Source organism: Agrilus planipennis, unplaced genomic scaffold (genome assembly GCF_000699045.2).
Source record: "Agrilus planipennis isolate EAB-ADULT unplaced genomic scaffold, Apla_2.0 scaffold15, whole genome shotgun sequence".
NCBI classification, from domain to species: Eukaryota; Metazoa; Arthropoda; class Insecta; order Coleoptera; family Buprestidae; genus Agrilus; species Agrilus planipennis.
This window is the reverse complement of record NW_020438871.1, coordinates 220,284-238,670: the sequence shown is the minus strand read 5'-3', so window position 1 is coordinate 238,670 and position 18,387 is coordinate 220,284. Positions and strand designations below refer to the sequence as shown.

Here is an 18,387-nt window from a genome sequence, read left to right as displayed (position 1 = left end):
CATTGGGTGAGGGGTATAGGTATGACCTTATAGAACACTTAATAAATGTTAGTTAGTTAAAGGGGCTTAAAACTAAAAATCCTAGCCAGGCTTCTTAGATCTAGACATTTATCAAAAATAAGGCGAATTGAATGGTTTCAAGAGCAAACATTAATAATTTGCTAAATTTAAAATGTACAATTCAAACGAAATTTTTCAAAAAGAAAAACTTAAAAGTATCATCAACATTTTTTATGTAAGTAGTAGGTACCTGTCATATACTTCTCTATTTTCTTAATTTTTGGAATATGGCATTGTAATATATTATGTACAAACCTTGGATAATATTATTCGATTAGGCAGCAAAGTCCTTCGCTTTGATCCTATTTATGCCAGACGATAATTTTATCTTCACGCTGAGAAAATATCTTTGAATTGCAGAACGCAAATCGTAAACCAATGTTAAAGTTATATAGTCCCCAAGGATGTGTTCAAATTGTGGAGCGAATTGTAAACAATTTAAAAGATAAATGACAGAAGCCATGTGTGATAGGAGAGGTTACCCACTTATTACGTGTGTATGTCAGATCAAAATATCTCTTTAAGTGGCAGTAAATAATATTTGGATAAGAAAAATGAGAACTTCGATAAAATTGTTTGCAATGAGGAAGGCACAATAAATATATATCATACATTCAATGTTTTTGTGTACTGTGTATACCAACAACCTTAATAAACCCATTTATTAATTACCTACAGATACTACCTTTTTTTTTTTTAATATAAGTCATTAACGAAGCGATTTTTGCAATTTTATACGTAGGTATATTTAATATGAAATATTCTAAGCATTACAAAAATTACCGAAAAATGCAACAAGGTATCTACTTAAATAAATAGAAAAGTTGGAAATCATCGAGATCTATAAAACATCCTCACCAAACTCGATCTAATGTCCTTGTGCAAAATCGACCTTTTCCGACTACATTCTGCTGAATAATACCTAGAACACGTCGCGTTATTCTTTGCATTATTTAACTGGGGCGCATTAAGCAGCTCTGCAAATATATTGGCATATTAGCGAATTTAAACGGGTGAATGAACTGTATTCAGCCCGGTTAATTTGTGTGTTTTAATTTCTCAATCAATACTTTTAATTTACATCAAAAATTGATAGCTTCAACAAGAAGGTTATAGATAGATAAGTTGTTTGTTTCTATTAGGGATTTTGAATCAAATTTAAAACAGGTGGGTAAACATTTGCAGAACCTCAGCTTACCCCATGACCAATTACATTATTTTTATTATTATTAATAATAATAACGAAAATTTGAAACACTGGAAAAATCGTAAGTTTTTGCTTAAAAGTGAAGTACTTTACGATTTAATGTGTACACTAAATCGTTATCAATTGACGTCTATAAAGTACAGAGTACAATAAATTATATTAAATTAAAGCATTCTTTTACATAGAAAATGTTAAGTGAGGTAAATTGGGATAATTCGATATGCTATTTCTATTTACCTATAATGATCGATCTTTAACTTTTTTTCGAAAGTTTGCAGTGTTGTACGCTGTATTTTTAACTATTGTTTATGTGAGACTTCCTCTTACAAAAAACTGTCCAGAATTTAGGAATTGGGTCAACATTAACAGCAAACATTCAGATGAGACTTCCTCTTGTTTATGTATTGCACAATGCACATGTGTTGGTACGTGTAAATATTTGAATTATATGTAGATATAGTAATAATGTAGTAGATAACAGGGTTCTCATATAAGCATATATACGCACATTATTTATACATAGGTATAAGACCTAGCAAGAAGAGTTTATCAAAAACGCTATTGTTATCTTTTTATTGGCAAAATTTTCAAACATCTGAATTTTTAAAAATTATATTTCTAGGTTTACTTATTCACACGCGCGTGTAGCAAATTAACGAAATTATCATTTTACTTTGATATTTTAATTTCTAATATAATATTCCCTATAGTTAATTATTCTCGCTTCTTAAAGTGCCAGAAATACGTTAAATAAATAAAATGTTTTCCTGCTGAAATGCGTTCTTACATAGACGAAGTTTTCCTTTAGAGTATACTCATTTAATAAAGTTTTCCGTCTTCCATATTTATTGTATGACAAAAACTTGTTATATTTTAGATTTTTGACGTGACAACGTCTTATAATTCGATGGAGCCGGCTGCACGCACGAAAAAACATGATTCGCGCGTCGTTACCTCGCTCTGAGGCGTTCCATTTAAGGCTTGAAGTGGAAGCGAGAGCGCGGAACGAGCGACAAAGAGGCACAATCGGCCTCCGCGTTCGGTAGCGTTCGACATCTGTCTCTCTCCTACTTGAGTGAGCGATGCGTCCGTGTGGACAGCTACTATACAATAATACATTTCTATTTACCTCCTTCTCTATATCCATACAAAATATCTATTAAACAAATAAAATTAAAATTTTCCTTTGAAAAATGAAACTATTCCATCAGTATTTTCTTATGACGTTGTCACGTTCAACTATCGTCAGTAAACCTACTTTACAGACAACCGATTTTTTTAAAACGAAAAACAATCTGTACGTTTTCCTTAAACTAAAACATCTCATATCAACAACTATGTATTTGCCAACAGTAATCTTATTTATGTAAGTCTACCACTGCTGCACCTTTTTCCCGTTCCTGCCTTAGCCCGGAGTTGAAATTTTCTTGGGAAAGTTATTAAGTTACATTTACATCGACAGAAAAATAGAAAAAACTTTCAACTTTGTATCACCAAATAAAAACGCCGTATAATTTTGCACTAAACAAAAGTTGAATTTTTTTCTGTTTTAAATTTTACGTTAGGTTTTTTTAATTTTATATTACCTACAAAAAATATTTTAACAAAAGTTAAGAGTTAATTTTAATTGGAACGGTTTATAAAGACGTTTTTAATAAGTGCAATCATAAAAGTATCGCATTGTATATAATAAGGATAAAATCAGGCAATTTTACAACAAACAAGCGGACTTAGAAACTGTTGGTGCCTTCATTGAACATCGACACTTTACATGCCAATTAAACTGTACGATATAATTGGACGATTTAATAGGCTGACGTAATCGTTGACTTTGAAAATATAAACATTAATTTATTTATACTTATGTTAATATAAAACCCACCTCTCCTGCTACAAGTGTAAAAAGGTTAATCTATACATATAACAGCGTTGCAAATTTGTATTGTTATGTACCTACAAAATTGTATTATAAATTAGCCAAAAATAAGCGACACTTGCTACCATCTACAGAACATTTGTAATTAGTCGGTGTTACGTGATAATAATATTAATAGGTTAATTAAAGCCAACTGCAAAGAAACATCTCATACGTACCTAATTACATGCTTACATGCAAATGATTGTTAATAAATAAATGTCATTTTTTAGAATAGGTATAATGACAAATAATTTTTATTTTTATTATGGAAATTTTGATTAGAAGAACAGCTTTCATTTTCACTAATGCTACGACTAAAAAATATTGAGTCTAGGGGGTCAATATTCGGTATACAAATAATAGCAACAGTGCAGTATAACTATTAAATTCGATGATATCATTTTTCATATACTTAATGCAGGAGTTCATCGTCACTGTGGCTAACGATAAGTACAGTTCCACTAATAAAAAGTTACTTGATATGGGTTAAAAATGTAAATGGAATATGTATCTAAGCACACGTAAAGATTGTAGGACTTATAAATATATTTTTATTCATAATCCTTATTTTGCATACGATTACGCTCTATACCCAAACTTCTGGTTTTTGTCCTCTAAATTTTGCAAATAATTATGTGTTAATAAATAGAAAATCCAAATACTATACATATACTGATACTATAAAACGGAAAACAAAAAAAATGGTTAGAGAACCTTGACTATATAACATTCATTAGAGTGAAACACTATCGCGATTTTGTTGTAATCCAAAATCTTTTCTTATCTTTTAAGTAGGTCCTCAAATATAAAAAAGGAAAAAATGATGAATTGAATGCCTTTTTAATGAAATATCTACACTTAAATCCTACTTCCTTCACATTTTTTTTGATTGATAACAAAATAAGTGCCCCGCCGTCCTGACAAATATTGAAAATACACAATTGATTAGACGTACGTATACAGTTCTTGTGTTCGAAAAGGAAAAGGCAAAAAATTAACTTTAATGGCAAACAGTTGAAATCATACGATCACAACTAAAAATAGAAATGATGTCAACTTGACTAGAGATAGTAAAATGTTAAAATATAAACAGATAAAATAGCGGCCGATATGAAACAGACAAATAAGGTAATTGTTTTGTAAAAACAATCTAAATGATTTTGAACCAAGTCCTATTACGTAATGTTTAGTTGTAGTTTCGAAAAAAGGCTAGTAACTTCCAAAAAAGAACTGTTTCAAATTGTGTCCTTCATTTGTTTCAATGTATATTTCGCATATTTTCTTAATAAAGATAAAAAACCACATCAAAACAAATGGAAATGGCAGAGAATTAATTAATTTAAAACAAAAGTCTCAATAAGAAAATACAGTCACACTTTGTCTGTAAACAAAAAAATTGTAGCGAACAAATGATACATACACAGCGTGTTTTAAAAATGTGAAATAAATATCTAAATTAGAACTAAATGTTTAAATTTAATGCAAGTGAAAATTGAACGCATTAAGAGATTATCACTGTACCTTACAGTCTACATGGATTTAAAGTACATAAATGCAAAAATCGCTGGGAAAATTTTCACAATGGAGATAAACAACAAGGTGTTTTCATGTTTTTATAATCAACATACAGGAAGCGTCTCATTTATGTCAATATTATGTTTGAGAACAACTCATTAATAAAACGTCAAATCTCTAAAGGTCTGAAGCTTTATCTCAATTAGGTGGTTTATTTATAATAGATACGATTTATCGCTTGCCGCAAAACACCTTGCATGTACCTACATTAATAAACATGTGTAATAGAAATAGATAAATAATAGATAAACTGATTTAAAAGCATTCGTACTAATAACAAAGATGTGTATACAGGGAGTTTCGTAAATAGTTCATAACAGTATAATCCTAAATAAGGAACATTTACAGGGGAGTCACATTAAAGGGTCGTTCTCGTTAATAAGAACTGTCGATAGAGTAGACGAAACAAAGTATTTTTCGATGGTTAAAATTATTTTGTTTATGTTTGATGTTTTGTAAGGACTGGTTGATTAGTATTATTTGTGAATATTATTGTAAAAAGAATATCGATTGGATTGGCGTTTATTATTACGTAATGATCTTTTTGCAAGTACATATAAGCAGGGAGGCGAGTAAACTGTTTTTTACCAGTCACAGCGGAGTCTGTATCATCTCCTATAATTTATTTTTGTATTTGAGTAAGCTGTCAATGATAGTTATTGCAAAATAAATTAACTCCAAGTTTTCGCTCTGTTGTCAACTGCATGAATGCGCTCAATTTATTTATGCACTAAATGCACTACATACTACATAGATGAAGGATATTGTGCATTTGCCAGTTCAAGGTTAATCCGAAAATAAAACGACTAATAACCCTATATATCTATAAGGTACATAGCAACTAGATAATATTTTACTAGGTTTACACAAAAACAGTGTACCTACCAAGCTGGCTAGAGATAATTAGATACACCATTTATTTATTAGATTTTATCTAATAGAATACAGGTGTTATTAATACAAATTATGTTGTATTAAAACTATTTTTAGGAGCTTACGTAAATTACACCTTTCAACCAACTTTCTTTTTACGCAGCGCAATTTTAAAGGGAGAATTACGAATGTTCAAAAAAACTACCTTAAGTAATAATCCTTTTTTTTTATTATTATTAATTTTTTAATTGTTACGTAGAATGCATTCAAATTCTTGATGGTTTCAACTTCTAGTTGAGTAGGTCTAGGTAGATTATCGTTTTTAGTTTGTAGATCAAATTTTTTTTACTACATACCATGCTCAAAAGTTTTTGAAGATATTGAGAAATGATATCTAGCTAAATCAATTTTCCGATTCAACCGATATGATAAGAATCATAAAAGGAAGTAAATCGTTGTAGTCAATCCTCCTCTTAATTCAAATTTCAAAAAATCGACTGTTTTGTAGTGACAAAAAGATATAAAAACGGTAAGTAGTTTTTGCATGAATAAAGGATTTTTCCATGAGCGAAATGTTGAACTAATCCAACGATTGCAGAGCTTATAGTACAGTAAATAAGGATTAAGATCATTCAACTACAAAATGCTAAACAAGTATCACGTGAATAGTTAATGAATTTTCACCATTGTTTTTATCACAATTATTAAGCAAGTTCATTTTTTCTTTAATTAAAAACAGACAATTGCGTATAAGTTCAGATTCCTTTTTATTTTATTGAACTTATTGTTAAAATATAGTTTCCTATATATATATGTCGATATTTCGTCGAAGGATGAGTCAAAATCCTTTTAATTTAGTATAGGTGTGCGTGTCTCTATTTACAAAATTCATATACAAATACATGGTGTGAAGTTAAACAGTAGGATGTCTACTAACTACACATGTATGGCTTAATAATACACAAAGATATTGATTTAATAAAGATAAAGCGAGATGTTTGTATCGAAATTTTCGTTGTTAAGAACTTTTTTTAATAGGTATTTATTAATCAACATCGCCAAATTTAAGGATAGAAATATTGAGATTAATAATAGAATATATATGTTTTTAATGCGATTACTATAAAAAAGTTTGTTATGAGATGTTGGCCTTTCCCCAGTTTTCTAAATCAAATTCTGCATATATGTAGCAGTTCTTGATTCAAAAATAAACGAGTATATAACACGTACAAAATTAATATCAGAATTCTATTTTCTTGGCACATGGAAGTTAAAACGCCATATTTCTTTAAATTTATAAGAGCAGTGTCCGCACATATTTTGTTTGGACACAACACTGCGGGTGCACAAACATTAACAAAAATTATTTTTAAACTGTTTAAAGGATTTTTAGTAGATATTCACGATACAAGTGTGTGTATAAATACAATCTGTACGTTGATGAACTTGAAATTTCAGCATATTTTTACGGCGATTCATTCAATTTCGGTTGTAAAAGCAAAATCTACTCCTACTTTTTTACAGTATTAGACGAAATTTTTAAAACAATTGTCGCATGATTTCTTTATGAGTTAAAATCATTAAAAATGCACATAAGAAAATCCTTTTAATTAATTTTCACAGAAAGGTCACAAATAGTTATCAAAATAAGTTTTTAGCTAGTAATTTTTATAATTAAAAAATGAACCACTAACTCGGAATTTGTTAAGGTTTAAAAATTTTGGAGAATTTAAATTCAATAATTGGAATTCTGAATATATATGTACACATATATATATTTCATTTTAATTAATTCACTACTTAATAAAATTGCATATTTAAAAAAGCCAAATCTATTTGTATGTAAATCGTTGATTCGATTAATAAATGGAGAATGAATAAATCGTATAAGATTCAAAAATACAAAATCATTACGACAGCGCCCCCAATGGATTTTTATGACAACGATGTTGAGCTTTTTAACACTGTCCTGCCATCTGTAGTTACTTGGTAAAACATACTCGCTAAATCTTCTAATATTTTAGGAAACTGCTTAGCAGAACATGATTTAAAAATTAAATTAATTACGCAAACATTTTCATTAAATCTATTAAACTCATACAGGGAAATTGGTGCGTCTTTTAAAATTTGTCGGGTTAAATGCAAGTCCTTGAATCAATTAAATTTTCAACTTCTTTTATTACATAATTTGATTTATTCAGAGATAAATGAAGTCAATAGGATAATTTGAATGATACCCAAGTAATTGTATTTGCATCATGTAGGTCAAATAAAACTTTCAAAATATATGAAAACTCCTACCTTAAACCATTTCCTGAGGAAAGACGATTTGTTCTTGAATTATCGTCATCGGGCGTCAATGTGGTTGCTGACTGAGTATCCTCCAAATTGTTAGTTGAAGCTTCTCCAAACTTACTACCACAGGCAGATGATAGCTGAGAAACTTCGGATTTTATTGTCTTGTATTGTTCTTTTAAAGATACATCCTCTTCTTCGTCGATAACTGCTAATAGGGATGTGCCTCCAGATATTTGGGACAATTGATTAGGTAGAGTAGATTCATTATACGAAGTAAATGAATCTACTGGTTGTTGGAATGTATTTTGAGAATTAAATTCATTTGCGGCTGGTTCTGTAAAAATTCGTTCTTCTTTTTCATAAGTTTGTCGTAACTGAGGCTGAATTTCTTCATAAATTAACGGAGAAGCAGAAGCAGAAGTTGGTTGATTAATAGAAACAGTTGGACTTTGAATTGGAGAACTCTGATACAATGGATTTCTTTCTAATATATTTACTGGGCTGTAGATTGGCGAATTAGGGAGAGTACTTCCGAATTCTTGAGGTGACGATGCATTAACACTTTTTCGATATTCTTGAGGTACGGAACTAATTGAATAGTTAATGAATTTTCACCATTGTTTTTATCACAATTATTAAGCAAGTTCATTTTTTCTTTAATTAAAAACAGACAATTGCGTATAAGTTCAGATTCCTTTTTATTTTATTGAACTTATTGTTAAAATATAGTTTCCTATATATATATGTCGATATTTCGTCGAAGGATGAGTCAAAATCCTTTTAATTTAGTATAGGTGTGCGTGTCTCTATTTACAAAATTCATATACAAATACATGGTGTGAAGTTAAACAGTAGGATGTCTACTAACTACACATGTATGGCTTAATAATACACAAAGATATTGATTTAATAAAGATAAAGCGAGATGTTTGTATCGAAATTTTCGTTGTTAAGAACTTTTTTTAATAGGTATTTATTAATCAACATCGCCAAATTTAAGGATAGAAATATTGAGATTAATAATAGAATATATATGTTTTTAATGCGATTACTATAAAAAAGTTTGTTATGAGATGTTGGCCTTTCCCCAGTTTTCTAAATCAAATTCTGCATATATGTAGCAGTTCTTGATTCAAAAATAAACGAGTATATAACACGTACAAAATTAATATCAGAATTCTATTTTCTTGGCACATGGAAGTTAAAACGCCATATTTCTTTAAATTTATAAGAGCAGTGTCCGCACATATTTTGTTTGGACACAACACTGCGGGTGCACAAACATTAACAAAAATTATTTTTAAACTGTTTAAAGGATTTTTAGTAGATATTCACGATACAAGTGTGTGTATAAATACAATCTGTACGTTGATGAACTTGAAATTTCAGCATATTTTTACGGCGATTCATTCAATTTCGGTTGTAAAAGCAAAATCTACTCCTACTTTTTTACAGTATTAGACGAAATTTTTAAAACAATTGTCGCATGATTTCTTTATGAGTTAAAATCATTAAAAATGCACATAAGAAAATCCTTTTAATTAATTTTCACAGAAAGGTCACAAATAGTTATCAAAATAAGTTTTTAGCTAGTAATTTTTATAATTAAAAAATGAACCACTAACTCGGAATTTGTTAAGGTTTAAAAATTTTGGAGAATTTAAATTCAATAATTGGAATTCTGAATATATATGTACACATATATATATTTCATTTTAATTAATTCACTACTTAATAAAATTGCATATTTAAAAAAGCCAAATCTATTTGTATGTAAATCGTTGATTCGATTAATAAATGGAGAATGAATAAATCGTATAAGATTCAAAAATACAAAATCATTACGACAGCGCCCCCAATGGATTTTTATGACAACGATGTTGAGCTTTTTAACACTGTCCTGCCATCTGTAGTTACTTGGTAAAACATACTCGCTAAATCTTCTAATATTTTAGGAAACTGCTTAGCAGAACATGATTTAAAAATTAAATTAATTACGCAAACATTTTCATTAAATCTATTAAACTCATACAGGGAAATTGGTGCGTCTTTTAAAATTTGTCGGGTTAAATGCAAGTCCTTGAATCAATTAAATTTTCAACTTCTTTTATTACATAATTTGATTTATTCAGAGATAAATGAAGTCAATAGGATAATTTGAATGATACCCAAGTAATTGTATTTGCATCATGTAGGTCAAATAAAACTTTCAAAATATATGAAAACTCCTACCTTAAACCATTTCCTGAGGAAAGACGATTTGTTCTTGAATTATCGTCATCGGGCGTCAATGTGGTTGCTGACTGAGTATCCTCCAAATTGTTAGTTGAAGCTTCTCCAAACTTACTACCACAGGCAGATGATAGCTGAGAAACTTCGGATTTTATTGTCTTGTATTGTTCTTTTAAAGATACATCCTCTTCTTCGTCGATAACTGCTAATAGGGATGTGCCTCCAGATATTTGGGACAATTGATTAGGTAGAGTAGATTCATTATACGAAGTAAATGAATCTACTGGTTGTTGGAATGTATTTTGAGAATTAAATTCATTTGCGGCTGGTTCTGTAAAAATTCGTTCTTCTTTTTCATAAGTTTGTCGTAACTGAGGCTGAATTTCTTCATAAATTAACGGAGAAGCAGAAGCAGAAGTTGGTTGATTAATAGAAACAGTTGGACTTTGAATTGGAGAACTCTGATACAATGGATTTCTTTCTAATATATTTACTGGGCTGTAGATTGGCGAATTAGGGAAAGTACTTCCGAATTCTTGAGGTGACGATTCATTAACACTTTTTCGATATTCTTGAGGTACGGAACTAATTGGCGATTCCTTCTGCTGAATACTACCTCGAAGACTTAAATCATGTGGACGATATTGGTCTATAGTTTCATCTTTCATTACATAAGTTTGCTCAATCTGGTACGGTGCTTCAGTCAATATTGTCTTGTCGGTTGTTGGGCTTTGATTGTGTTGTATTTTGGGTGATTTCTGAGCTTTATTATAATAAAGCTCATTAATTTCCACATTTGGCTGATTAATGGTATAATATATTTCTGGCTGTGAATGAAATGGCGCTTCATAATTACGGCTAAATTGATTTTGATCATTAGATACGTGGTGTTCACTTTTGGCAGTGTAATTTTGAGCAGCATAAGTTTGACTTTGCACCATTGGAATGTTACACTTTTGGTGTGTGGGAATATTTTGAATAACAGGAGCAGATGAAACCGAATAAACACTGGAGTTGTTAATTTGATTTAACGTATTTTGTCGTGTGTGTTGAACTTTTTCAATTGGTTGGTAATTCTGTTGAAAACCAGTTGAAGGAATTCTTGTTAGAGTTAGCGATGGGGAATATATTTGGGAAGATTCTTGTGGTTGATTAGAGTTTTGTATTTGATAGAGTTGATGAATACATGGAAGAGTAGATGAACTATGCATTGAAGAAGGAATGCTTGTTTGAAGAACATGTGTTTCAGAAGTACTTTGAGTATAGTTACTGGCATCTTTGCTATAGGAAGAAGTGGACGCATTTGTATAGGTAACATGAGTACTAGACTTATGAAACGTAACGGAAGCACCTGTTGAAGATGAACTGTTAGCAGTAACTGGTTGCCCTACTGTATTTGTACTAATTGGACTATTTGAAACTGTAACAAAAAAGCTAACTCCTGAATCTAAGGTGTATGTAGATGCTGGAATATTTGATGCTACTGATAATGAGGGCATACCTGTTGGTAAAGAATAGGCACTTCGAAGATTATGCTGCTGTGGTCTAGAAAATTGCAAGTTTGATATTCCAAAGTTTGGAAAATAGTTTTGAACTGGTCGATTATTATCACATGATGGTATATCAAATGAAACACTCTCTGCATCACTTTTTAATACACTTTGTTCTTTATATATTTGCCCATGATTTACTGCAGTAACGTATGAAATAGGGACATTAAATAAATTATAATTTGGTAATGTAACTGGAGGACTTTGAAACAAATTCTTTTGACCTCCTGTTGTTTGATTAAATGAAACACTTTGTTCTTTAACTTCAGTATTAAAGTTATCAATTTTTTGGAGTAATTCTCCATGGTTTTGATTAAGTCCAGCCTGTCCTTTGTATTGAATGTAATTTTGAGAAGTTTGACTTTGGCAAACTTTTGTAATTAAACTTTCAGCAACTTTGGTGGACACCCTGTAATTTTGTGAAGCAGAAACTATTGTTGAAGCAGTTGTAATGATTTCCGGTTGTACTAGATTGCTTTCTGATTTATTGCAATAATAAATTGTAGGAAGTGTTTGTCCATGAACCGGTAAATGCCCCTCGATATATCCATATGTTAATATTCTATTCTGCTGGGTTTCAGTCAAAATACTTGAAGGAACCACATTTGTCGGTATTGAAGAAATAGTTGTAGCAATTGCTGAAGAATAAAGAGTTTCATTTCCTTTTTGGTCAGTTTTGAAATTAGAATTAAATGTTGCTTCTGTAGCATGTTGTCCAGTAGTAACAGTTGCATTATTGTTATTAGCATTTGAATAATAAGCAATTGGATCTGTGATGATCAAACTCATGTGCTGAGTTTTAATAATGTGAGGGTTAATTGCAATTGACTGATCTAAGTAGTCCAAGCAATTCCACCTACCTCTTTTAAAAGGTTCTGCTGTTTCAATTTTTACAACTTTAAATCTTCCTCCAACAATTCGAACACATTGTCCAGCATAAGTCGTTGTTGTGGTCATTTTAGATAATACTGAAGCTAAGTCAAACTCAGAAGAATTATCTGTAATATCTGTACATATAACAGAAAGCTCTTGAACATCACCAACTTCAACCGCTGTTATTTCAAAATTTTCAGCTGCTACTATTGCCAATTCATAGCAAGGGCTTATAGGCAAGACATTTGTTGTCTCTAAAGAAACTACTGGAGATATGATTGGCACCTCTTCAATATCTCGAGAAAAAGATTCCTCAGAAAAACTAGGAGTTTCGTTGTCTGTAATTCGAGAAATATCATCTGTATGAGATTCATCTAAGTCGTCTGCCGAATCGTCTCCAAATTCTGGACGTTGGGTAACACTAATGCCGGTCACTTGAAATGAACTTACCGGCTTTTTCCTTAATGGGAGTACATTACACGGTTTTGCTGTTGAATTGTTAATAAACAGATCAGGTTCTCCCAACCTAATTGTTTCACTAGTCGTACGGTGTATCACATTCACTTTCCTAGTCTTTAATGCACTACGTGCTTCTAAAATTTCATCGCACACAGACATTGTTAAACAAACGAAGTTCGTAAATTGTTAATTGTTAAGTGGTCGTGGACTACTTAGATCAGATAAATTCTTCTAATTATACATTAAGCAGGGTTTACATTATAACATTTAAAAAGTTTGTGTTTTCTTTTAATACTTTGCGAAGTTCACTGTCATGACATTTCGAAATTGTGATAAAAATTAAAAAAAAGTGTTTACAAACATCATCGACATTTTTTAACAACAAAATCATAGAGTGTCAAATAATGTTCTAATTTTATGATTAAGTCAAAATGGATCATAGACTTATCCATAGATACCGTTATGCCGTTATTCTAAGTACTAATTAATCCGTTGCGAATAGTATTTTTTTTAATAATAAACACTTTTTTAATAAAAAAGAGACAAATATGTTTCAAATTAAATATAACAGTATATATGTACAAGTATTTCAACAAATTAGTAAATTCAAATATGAGTTACACAGTAGGCAACCCAAAGTACTTTCAAGAATTGTGGGCAAGCCAAAAATTACAAAAATTAGATAATAAATATTAAAGTTTATTTGGAATTTAAAATACGTTAATCAGGGAATCAAAAATTTTATTATGTAGTTTTTTGGGTTCCAGATTGTAACCGTAATCCTATTTTATTGCTAAACACATCGAAGGTGCCAAAATATTTGCTAAGAAATATCGATAACATTATTAAAGGAAGAGTCGGTTTTCCGCAAATGATTTCAATCAAACCAGATTAATTATTAATTAAACTAATTAATATGCCGCCATTTATCCTCTTTCTTATATCATAGCCTAGCAAGGTATTGAACATATAAAGCAAATTAAAAAAATCGATAACGTAATTGTAGGGAGAGTCGGATTTTGACTAATAATTTTAACGAGATCATTAATTAAACTTATTAATTAAACCAATTGTTTCATCATTCATTCAATTTCCTATTTAATATAGTTTAGCGAATTATTAAGCATAAGCTCTCAAATTGAATTTTAATTGTCTTATCTATATAGAAAAGTCAAAGTTTGGGTTTATTACTAATTAGACTAATTTTATGAATTCATAAAAGAATTAAATTTTCTTGATTAATTGTAAGTTAATTTTTAAGAAAGTTACACAATACAACTTGTATTCGTGTCTACGAAACTTTATTATCAAAAATAATCCCTGAAATGGAAATGGTTCAAATAAAGATGTGATTTATGACTGCTATAAAGCCTTTATGCTCATCTTCTCGCAAATATTAGAACACCAAAAATTGTAAAATTAATTTATTGATAGGATGTAGTTACTGTTAAGTAGTTTTTGTTGTTGTATTTTAGACTAGAATCGAATAAATGAATTAGTACCCCTTCTAATAATAAAAATATTTGTTTCCTTTCGTAAATAAGTTATTTCTATATTTAGATTCTCCGTTGTAGTTAACGAAACGTTGTTAATCAAATAACGTATGTTTAATTGTAACAAATAACTGACAAGTTTGTAGAAGAAATGCAAACAAGAAATAAAGACTTGACTGTTTATCAGTCTAATGCTTTGTCTTAAATTAAAAAAATTAATAAAATTAGTGTTTAGTCGTTAGTAGCACTCTGAAGTGGTAAAACAGAAAGTTAAAAGGCAGAGTAAATGGGGGAAAATGGAACTAAAGTATCGGAGCAGACTGAAACGGAACCTCCTCTAAATAAAAGTTTCTTTAGTGTAAATAAAAATCTTATTACTCTCAAAATCACCCTTTTCTTTCTTTATGGAGGTATTTATTTAACTGCATAAAAGTCATTTGTTGGTAATATTTATAACTTCCTTTTTTGCAGCAACATCGTCCTTACTTCCATACCTGACTGTTCATATGCAAAGTATAGGGCTGACCATTGAGGAAATTGCTTTGGTTTATTTGGCTCTACCATTCACCACCTTTCTAGCACCCCCTGTTACTGGATTTCTTGTTGATAAATTTGGAAGATACAAACCTGTTATTCTTATATCGTTCGTTCTGAATGCGGTCATCCATCATTCGCTTCTCTTTTTACCACACCAGGAAGTACCAGGTGAAGTCCCTTCTGCATATGTCTTAAGACATCCTGAGCTTCAAGTAGTAGAAGTATGGTGGAGTCCTTGTCCTAGCCGTGAATGTCCTGTGAATGAGGAACTCGACGTCGTTCTCGATATGTGCGTCGACCATTGCGTTTTTAATAAAACAGTTAACCGAAAAACGCAAGAAGAAACTTCTCCAAATCAGATAGACGTTGGAGATAAAGACGATCTTATTTTCCATATTGGAAAGAAGAATAGATCCACTCTTGCCTTACAAGGACATAACAAGTACAGCATAAAGCTTTTATTTTTTTCCGGTTCATAAATTTAACTCAGTTAGTCAATGTTTCCTGCTTTGTGCGATAATGCACTTTTATGGTACATAATATGTATCCAAAACGCCGTTATTTTTAATTATTTTACGTAATTACTCAAAATTACGTAGACGTACATCGCTTTCGTAGTAATTTTTTGTTTTCATTTAACCGGTAGCAGTTTACGCATATCAGAAAGTCAACAATTTTTAATCTTGCTTTGATTATTTAAATATTTATTTATACATTTACCTAATCCATACGTTTTACAACGAGATACCTTTATGAATACTTTAATTTTTCTTAAAATATTTCAAGGACATGTATAAATAAAAGGTCTAGCATAGGTTTTGAGAGCCATTTTTTTTTTTTTAATTTTCTTCCTTAAATAATTAGCGGATAAAATTTTTCAATTTTACAGGAAAAAGAAGAAAAACGGAAGAAAAACGAAAAAGATTTTTGAAAATGAAACTGCTGTTATGTTCAGCTTAGAAATGCACCCCGCTTTAGCAGATCCAACGGAAAATTTTGGCATCGAATTAGAACTCGATGAAGAAGATGAAAGTATAACATTCAAAAGTCGTTTTAACGAAGAGTTTTTGATAAACCGAGGAGTAAACTATACGGAGTTGGAAGATAAAGATTTAAGATGCGGCGGTATCGTAATGAAGACGAATGCGACTTACGAAAAGCGCCTCATGGAATATTCAGGAGATTGCATAGTCCAGAAATGCAATTTCCGATTTGGTGGACCTCATGTATGCCCTCCCGACTATAGAGAAGCGAACGATAAGATATTCTGGATATATTTCTTTTTAAGATTTCTAGCTTCTATTATGTTATCAGCTGGTATCACGATTATGGACCCGGTAGCTCTAACAATGATAGAAAAATACGGTGGCGATTTTGGTAGAGAAAAATTATTTTCTAGTTTAGGGATGGCTCTGTTTTCTCCCATTACTGGTGCCCTGATAGATTACAATAGCAGAAGACTTGGCTACACCGATTACTCTGCGGCTTTTTACACCTATGACGTTCTTCTCTTCATTGCCGGAATTACAGTTTTAATAATGCCTTTGGGTACCAAATTACCTGCCGATAATCTTTTCCGAGATTTGTTCAATATCTTCAAAATGCCTCACATAATCATATTCATCATTTTCTTGTACATCCTCGGCAACTTCTGGGGCTTTATCGAAAGTTTCTTATTCTTTTATTTAAAAGACTTGGGCGCTCCGAATTACCTATTAGGTATAACGGTCACAGTGGGAACGGTTAGCAGCATGCCATTTTTATACGGTGCCGAAAGAATTACCAGTAAAATCGGCCACGTTAATGTCATCATCATCGCTTTCTTTGCTCACGCTGCACGTTTAATGGGGTATTCCTTCATAGAGTAAGTACTTAATGTTTTATAAGTTATTTCTTATAAATAAGTGACCATTTTCAGATCTGCTTGGTGGTGTTTCCCGTTCGAAGCGTTAGAATCCGTTTCAGTCCATCTTATGTGGGTAGCAGCTGCTACATATTGTGCAATTATAACTCCGAAAAATTTGTTGGCAACTCTAATAGGTGTTGTAGGGATGGCACATTACAGTATAGGTACAGCCAAAAATTATTTTATTTTCCAGTACAAAAAAATTACTGCTGTACCTATTAATTTATTACACAAAAACCCGTATTGTTTCAATTTCAGGCAGGGGTAGTGGTAGTTTTGTGGGTGGTCAAATAATAAGTAAAATAGGCATTCGTCAGGCGTTCCGTTTAATGGGCGCTATAGCAGTAGGTACCGGTATATCGTATGGCCTTATACATTGCCTTTGGTTAAAGAAAGTTGTAAAGAAATTTGATGGGGAAGTGGAGGAAGATATCGGTAAAGCTTTTGCATTATTTAATCATATTTCGAAATTTGTACGTGAAGAATACTATTTTGCATTCAGAGGGTGCTGAAACAGAAAAGTTAAAACCAGGCGAAGAGCCGAAATTCAAAGACCAATCCACCATGGTCAGTATGGAACGTTTGAGTTTAATGGTAGAATTCAATCAAATTGGCTCTTTGACCTCTCTTGGGCGACATGCTGTAAATTCGTTAAGTAGGGGTGACATTCGACGGGGAAGTTACACTGTCGGAATGTTTAACAAAGCAAGTAGAGGGAGTGCTTCCAAAGTGGATCTACTTAAGTCTGCCATTGAAGTTAATAGTAGAGGAACATCAAATCAGAACTTAAAACGTTCCGTGTCTGGGATAAGTAAGCACGGCAGTACTAAAGTATGCACTTTTTTAACATGCGATATAAGATATTATTTTAAATTTAATTTATGAATTTAGATTGCTGATAATGCTGGTACCCCCACGTTAAATAAAAAAAGTGTGAGTTTATCACCTGTGGTTGATAAAGTTATTGAACAAAATTTGATACCTGACGAAACAGAAGAAATCATTTACGCAACGAGTAAATCGAAGAACAATGACGAGGATCCCGAAAAGGTACCGGAAATTTCGGAAGAAAATAAGAAAAATGGAACAGGCTAAACAAACACATTATATTTTTTTTTTACATAGAAAATGTACGTAAGAAGTATACTTTCATTTATGCGTATGTATACATATTGCGTCTATAACAAATAATAAAATTTTAGATATCTGTTTAAAAACCTACTTTTAATTACTAATTATAACCCAAAAATCAAATATAATTTGTTAGAACGACTACGCGAATAAAAATTATGCCAGTGATGACGATTTTATTATATAACTAGTGTGACCTATAAAAAGATTTTTTCAACTCGTAACGCAAATGTTTAGACGTAATGCTTATCGTTTATACAAAACTAAAAACGACA

General features: G+C 31.0%; 2 protein-coding genes across 2 annotated transcripts; one reads left to right on the top strand and one right to left on the bottom strand.

Moving 5' to 3' along the window:
* Positions 1–10,159: 10,159 nt before the first annotated feature.
* Positions 10,160–13,424, bottom strand: LOC108735270. Its single transcript, XM_018467161.1, has one exon. It carries the CDS (start codon positions 13,202–13,204, stop codon positions 10,160–10,162), a length of 3,045 nt encoding a protein of 1,014 aa, XP_018322663.1. The 5' UTR covers positions 13,205–13,424.
* Positions 13,425–14,753: 1,329 nt separating this feature from the next.
* Positions 14,754–18,227, top strand: LOC108735277. Its single transcript, XM_018467176.2, has 7 exons — positions 14,754–14,948; positions 15,010–15,517; positions 15,965–16,939; positions 16,994–17,145; positions 17,240–17,416; positions 17,484–17,812; positions 17,873–18,227. The coding sequence occupies exons 1-7, from the start codon at positions 14,825–14,827 to the stop codon at positions 18,074–18,076; spliced, it is 2,469 nt and encodes an 822-aa protein (XP_018322678.1). The 5' UTR covers positions 14,754–14,824; the 3' UTR covers positions 18,077–18,227.
* Positions 18,228–18,387: the final 160 nt, after the last annotated feature.